The sequence below is a fragment of the Poecilia latipinna genome, unplaced genomic scaffold (genome assembly GCF_001443285.1).
Source record: "Poecilia latipinna isolate Pla-1442-1.1 unplaced genomic scaffold, P_latipinna-1.0 Scaffold231, whole genome shotgun sequence".
Lineage (NCBI taxonomy): Eukaryota > Metazoa > Chordata > Actinopteri > Cyprinodontiformes > Poeciliidae > Poecilia > Poecilia latipinna.
In genome coordinates this window covers 121,593-128,106 of record NW_015112847.1, presented here as the reverse complement: position 1 = coordinate 128,106, position 6,514 = coordinate 121,593, and the positions used below count along the sequence as shown (strand labels likewise).

At 40.3% G+C, this 6,514-nt stretch overlaps 1 protein-coding gene across 3 annotated transcripts; it reads right to left on the bottom strand.

Annotated features, from left to right (window-relative positions):
• Window positions 1–467: 467 nt before the first annotated feature.
• Window positions 468–6,357, bottom strand: casq2 (calsequestrin 2). 3 transcript variants are annotated; one of them, XM_015032120.1, is made up of 12 exons: window positions 5,725–6,355; window positions 3,162–3,246; window positions 2,971–3,071; window positions 2,741–2,852; window positions 2,089–2,162; window positions 1,877–2,007; window positions 1,722–1,767; window positions 1,572–1,626; window positions 1,273–1,373; window positions 1,106–1,180; window positions 892–1,003; window positions 468–801 (listed from the first exon to the last, which is right to left on the bottom strand). In XM_015032120.1, exons 1-12 carry the CDS (start codon window positions 5,959–5,961, stop codon window positions 743–745), a joined length of 1,188 nt encoding a protein of 395 aa, XP_014887606.1. In that variant the 5' UTR covers window positions 5,962–6,355; the 3' UTR covers window positions 468–742. The 3 variants fall into 3 exon arrangements, with proteins under 3 accessions (XP_014887606.1, XP_014887605.1, XP_014887604.1); XM_015032119.1 differs by having other exon boundaries at window positions 468–808; window positions 890–1,003; window positions 5,725–6,354; XM_015032118.1 differs by having other exon boundaries at window positions 468–1,003; window positions 5,725–6,357.
• Window positions 6,358–6,514: the final 157 nt, after the last annotated feature.

The window sequence follows — 6,514 nt, the reverse complement described above, 5'->3', positions numbered from 1 at the left end:
AGCAGTGTGTTTGTGTTCTGGCTTACAATACATCTATCTGTATTATTCACAGTTAGATCCCCATTAAACACAGAGGTTATTAATTTGGAGGCTTACAAAGTCATAACATTATTTTGGCCTTTCCAAATAATCTTTGATTTGAGAAAAACAAATCATGTTAGTGATTCTATTTTGCTTCAGGAAAAGATTCATTTCATTTATTGTCAAGCAGTAACAACAGATTGCGTCATTTTATGCAGTGTATTTTAACTTCTGGTTCAATTAAATTGTATAATTCTGATCCAAGCACCATTTTAACATTTAAAGCTGCATTAGAAAAAAGTTGTGTGAAACATTAGATCAGTTTTTGCAATAGGTGAGAAAAAAGTCTTGATTTGTTCGCCTGCTGTAAAGGTGAATGCAAAAACCTGAACGATCACAGCAAAAGTACCGACTACAAGCAAAGCAATGACAGACTGCGACCGCAGTTTGCGACTGCAGAAACTGACATCAACACCATTTATTATGAAGAGTCAAATCCATATCCATTAAACATGTCCCTCATGAACATGTTTTTGTATTTTTATATTCAACCCCGATCACAGAGGTATTTACATGTTCATAAATTGTGCTGATGAATATTAAAGGTTAAAATAAGTTAAAAAGATCCGCAGGCACCGATTCAGATGATATACAGCCATTTTTTTAGTCCAAAGTTGTACAGCAGGACTGATGGAGGAAGAGCCAACTTCAAGGCAGTTAGTTATTCTTCATCATCATCGTCGTCGTCGTCATCGTCATCATCCTCATCATCTTCCTCATCTTCATCCTCTTCCTCATCATCTTCATTGTCTTCATCCTCATCATCGTCGTCGTCATCATCACGGTCGTTATCATCGTCGTCGTCGTCATCATCATCTTCGGTGTTTACCTTGCCAGAAAGAACGTCTTCAATCCAGTCCTCCAGCTGCGTTGCCGTGGGCAGGTCCTCCTCATCCTCCATTTCCAACCACACACTGTCTGCCTGCGCTCACATTGAAAAGGTTAAACTGTGTCAGGAAATGTTGTTTTGTTTTTTTTTATTATTCTGAACATCAGGTTTTGACGTTCGGGTTCGGGAGCTTACATCTGTAACATTGACGACGCCGATCTGCGGTCTGAACAGATCCACCTTAAAGGTTTTCTCCCAGTAAGGAATCAGCTGGAAGGAGTCAGAAAGGGGAGATATGATTGTTTTGCCTTTGCTCTCTGCTTCACTCACAGTTACTCTGACGTAGGAGGCGTCAGGCTCACCAGGGGGAAGTCATCAGGGTCAATCCAGATGATGCTGAGGTCAGGAAGGTGAGTGTTAGCTCTGGCAACCTCCTTCAGGATCTCTAAGAACTCATAGCCGTCTGGAAAACAGGAATGTTGTTGTTACTGTTTGGTTTCTTCAAAAATATATATTGTGATTTATAAATATATTTAAATATATAAACGTAAGTCTTTTATATTAGCTCAGGCCTGTTTAGATTGTTTATGTTCTTAAAGATGCAGATCTCTAACCTATTCAGATTATAATCAGCATTTTCCACAATGTTACATAACCTTACCTGGGTCCTCTTCCTCTGCAAAAGCCACAATGTGGATGCCCTCAATGTCATCCTCCTAAAAAAAACAAAGAGAAAGGTTTAACGCTAGCTGCTAAAAAAAAAATGTGAGAAAAACATAAAGCAAGATGAATAATTTTGCTGCTCTCTGACCCAGGTCTCAAACATATCTTCTGCACGCAGCTTTCTCAGAGTTGGTCTGGTGGCACAGAAAACACAACATCGCACGTCACATCATATCGCAACGCAGAATTGAGGTTGCAAATAGTTTAAAACATGAAATAAATCGAGGTAAGTCCACAGTTTACCGCCTGTGCTCCGTTATGAAGCCCACCAGCTCCTTCTCGGAGTGCGGCCTTCCTGGGACGGTGACGGGCTCCTCCATGAAGGGCTCATAGAAGTCCACCTCGTTCAGCTTCAGGGTCAGTTCTTTGGCCACCTTAACCAACAGAGGCAGATCAGCCAACTGTAACAGGTTCCCGATGATGACAACCTTTCATACTCTCTGTTTGACACTTACAGATTTTTCAAATGTGGCGAAGAATTTAATGTAGGGCTGGAAGTGCTCTGCAGCCTCTTTGAATGCCTCGTAATCTAAAAACAAAAACGTCAGATAAAGTGTGCGCAGCTCAGAGCAGAGGTATTTATAGTAAAGGAAGCATGTTTATTGTAGTATCCTCTTCTTTAGTCGCAGATCAGCTTGTCTGTTGCACATCAGGGAGCGGAAATAGCTCATCCTTGACCTCAGTGTGGTTCTCCCACAGATGGCCAGATGGGATAAAGCTCCAGCAGAGCTCTGACTGTATACTAGACTCAGTTTCTACTGTTTTGGCTAAATAACACTTTGTAGAAAAAAAAAAAATTATATTCCTCTTAAATTGTGGTGGTGTTAGTAGAGGCACATTTCTCACATCTCAGAAAAGCTTTTGACCAGTAATATAGTTGCTACACAAGTGTAGTTTTGATTTTCTTAGGAACATCTTAACTGTTTGGGGTCCTGTTTGTCAATTCAGTGTATGAATATGAAACTATGAAATAATCCCTGGAAATGAGAGGATTAAAATCTATTTTTACTCCAATCAAAATCAAAGGAATTCCTTTGCAAAGCTACCTAAACAAGCAAGATGTTCAGGCAGCAGAAGATCGTGCATTTTGTAAACTAAGGAACTCACGTTCAGAGTCTTCACTCTTGAAGTAGCCAACGATGCGGATGTCCTCCTCCATTCTGTCAAAGGCTTTCAGCTCCAAAGCGTTCTCTATGACCTCCACTGGCTCCTCCAAAAGCTAAAGAGAGAAGCCGAAGCAAAAAGCTTGGAGAGTGGCCTGTGTGTGGACTGGTAACTGCGACCAGCACCGATCTGAACTCAAAGCTGGAAATATGCTCCGAAACAAATCTACTCACATCCAGCAAGAACTCCACCAGAACGTTAGCAGACAGCAAACCATCGAACTCGATCACTCTGTCATCTTTAAAAACATACACACTTCCCTCCTCCTCCAAACCTGCAGTTAAAAGAAAAACAATTACAGACAAAAAGAAAGGTAAATATCTTCAATTATATTCATCTTGCTATAAAGAAAAAATGTTCTCACCTAGTTTCTTTGCAACTTTTGCGTCTTTGACTGAGTCGACCATCCCAAACCCGATGTCCTTCTCCTCCATGACCTGAGCAACAAGCTGAAAGTCGAGGAAGAAATATTAGGGAGAGTTAAAGTGAAGGAAAAGATCCACCGTCTCTGCACGAAGATAAACAAATCCAAACAAAGCTCCAAGATCACCGAAGACGGTTGGCAGCATGACAGGTGCTGCAGGCTAGAGGCAGAAAGATATAGTTACATAATCGCTCGTTCTAAATATAACTGCAGTCAGAGCATACAGCATATAATTGTTCTGGTATTTGTCATGTATAGTACAGGAGCTTTTTTTGGTGTTTGATCTCCCCATGCAACAGGGAAGGGAACATACTGGTAAAGTGCTGCTGGGAGGGCTTGCAAAATGGTGGATTTCCAGTTGGGTTAATACACACATGTATACGTAACTCCAATTTGCAAGGCGTTGAACGATTCTTAACCAGATATTAGTGGTTTCTACAAACTCATCAGATGTTTCTTCTACTGCATGAAAAGAATTTGACTTTTGTTACATCTTTTTCTTGCAACATTTGGAAATTAAATCACAAAACATGGTAACTTTTTTTTTCTTCTTCTTCTTTTTCGCTTGGCTTAATTTAGTTTCCATGTAAACTGCACTGTGGAGCCTGAAAGAGATATCAGAAAAACTAAACAAAAGAAAAACAGAAAAGGTAACAAAAAAATATTGGGGTTCCTGTAAACCTGCTTGTAAATGATTGTTTGTGTTTACATATTTAAACGTGACATCAGAAGCTCAGAGAATCATCACATGTCTGAAGAATTTGTTTTGATCGATCATCTTCAAAGTCACTTCCCACCGATTTACACCAATTCCACTGAAGAGCACTGAAAAAATTACTTTGACATAGTTTTTTTTTTCACAGTTGGCAGGTGTGAGCATATTTTAAACAGAAGCAATAAACAGAAAAGCCAAAACTAAACAGTTTTTGTAAATCCTAATTATATCGGAGGATTCTAAAGTGGTGCAGTGCCACTTAGGAGAAGTGATCCCCTAAACCAGGTTGAGGACTGGTTACACACTTTAGTTATTATATTCTTCCTTCCATGCAGATGCATGGAAGAAGGCCCAACTTGCTGCTGCAAATTGTACTTTATAAGTTGTACTTTAAAAGTACAAAGGCACCAATATCACCAATCATTTTGCAAACAGAGGTTAAATACAACATCTGTTCTAACTCACTACAGTCAATGTCTGTTGATATCCTATAGCTTTTTTTTTTTTAATTCTCTGGAAAGTAATTTAAAACTCAGACATGTTTTTCGTGCGTTGCATACAGTCATTATTTATAATAAATATTTTGTATTAGTATTTTTTGAAGATAGAGATAAAATATATATACACATATATTTTGGGAAAATCAGTTTTGCTACAAATTCAGGTGCCTGAAGGGGTGAAACTAGCTACTGTCTTATTAACCGTTTGGACAAAATATCTTTTTTGTCAAGAAAATTAAGAGATTGCAGTACATGAAACAACAATGGTAAGTCGGTGAGATGATTGTTGAGCATTCAACATACTAATGTAGATATTGTGATGAAATGTGGTGGTTTTCAAGCATTTGCAGAGTGATGATTTTACTTGAGCATTGGACTTGAACTATTTTCTTCTAAAAGGATAATACATTTTTTTATTGGGATATTCCCATTGATTATTGTATTTTTCGATTTAAATGTTAGTGTTTTTTGCTTTATTGATTCCTTAATTATAAATTTTTTTCTTACAATCTATCCCCTTTCCTGCTGCAATAGTGCACATTTTCCTGCTAAGGGAAACATAAAAGACTGTTATATTCTAATCATTAAATTTTTGCTGGCTTAGCCTTAAATTACTGTTTGAACACTACACTCACAGTCACGGTTAGACAAATTCCTTACATGAGATTTAATGGCTGCCTGATAATAGCTGATCTGCCCCACCTGTGCAGGGAAGCTATTAGCAGGAGTTCAAATTACCTCCTGCAGGTCAAAGAGGAGCCCTGCTTTAGCTTTGTCCTGTGAAACAAGGCCATTTTGTGCTAAACATTAAGAACCATTTAATCCAGAAATCAGTTTGTGACTGGGACCAGAATATTAGATTTGGGGGTTGGGGGCGGGGGGTTAGGTATTGTATTGCAGACAAGAATGTTGTGACCTTTAGCTGTTAAATACTGCAGATCTCTGGTTCTGAACAGAGCAGAACCACAGGGGGAAAAGAGCTCATATACTTCTATGGGATGGAGACGCTGTGAATTAGGGTGAAACAACCTCAAGTGACAGCAATGCATCTTACCGGACAACAGGGCATTCATAGAGTACACACTGGTACACACTGACCTTCAGGAGTATTCCTCGTATAGATAGATAAAAACCCACAGATAATCATCTCCTATCTGTGGGTTTCCAGCTTACTGGAGCACAAACATGGACCTTTATATGTCACATATCGTTTAATTCTGTACCACATCCACTCGCCTTTTTCTCTTTTATCAATTTGCCAATGACTACCCTCCTTGTCATGCTTTACCTCCAGTACTAGCTCGGTCATCTGGTGTTGTTTCTGCAGCTCTTTGTTGTCCGGCACTTTCTCGTGGTAGAACAAACAGAGCATGCTGTGCTTCTTCAGGGCCTTCTTGTAATTCTTGTCACTGATGTCGAGAACCCGGTCCTTCCCGTCGTACTGGGGGAACTCCAGGCCCTTCTCAGCCGGCGTCACACTCACAAAGCTCAGGCAAGGGAGTAGGAACAACCACAGGGAAAACATGGTCCACGGCTAACCATCCACCCGCACAGAGCGTGACTTGGTTTCTGAAGATGCAGCTGCACAACTGGAGAAGTCAGACGACAACCGCCTGGGAAAGGATGGAAGAACGTGAGAAATCTCTGCAGAGGGATTTAGGAGGCAAAAGAAAGTCTGTCGGCTGAAGTTTTTAGCATGCCGGGAGAAATCTCAAAACTTCTTAAGAAACTCTGTCCCCCGCTGCGTGATTCCTCCCTCACGGTTTCCTGTGGACACAAAGAGGAGAGGAGCGCGATCAGGCCTGCGATGTGCTCTGGGTGGTTATACCATACATAGTCGAGCTTCTCTTCCCGTACTGGAGCAGGACAGGCCCATTTTTAGGAGACCAGTTGTTTGAAAGATAAAAATAGAACAGCAAGTGAGAAAGGGAAACACCAAAGGATGACAGTGGGGGGGTCCATAAAAAAAAAGTATTCTCTCTCTCTGATTTTCTGCAGACTCGATGTTGAAAGGGGTAAAGGCCGACTCCTCCTCCCCAGTCACAGTGGTCCCCAGTGGTTAGAGTTTTTGTTTTAGT

Excerpts from the sequence above, each read along its gene's own strand:
- casq2 (XM_015032118.1), bottom strand. The coding sequence starts at position 5,961 with ATGTTTTCCCTGTGGTTGTTCCTACTCCCTTGCCTGAGCTTTGTGAGT. Across the intron at positions 3,247-5,724 it reads TGACCGAGCTAGTACTGGAG|CTTGTTGCTCAGGTCATGGA; the intron begins GTAAAGCATGAC and ends CTCGACTTTCAG. Across the intron at positions 1,627-1,721 it reads AAGATATGTTTGAGACCTGG|GAGGATGACATTGAGGGCAT; the intron begins GTCAGAGAGCAG and ends TGTTTTTTTTAG.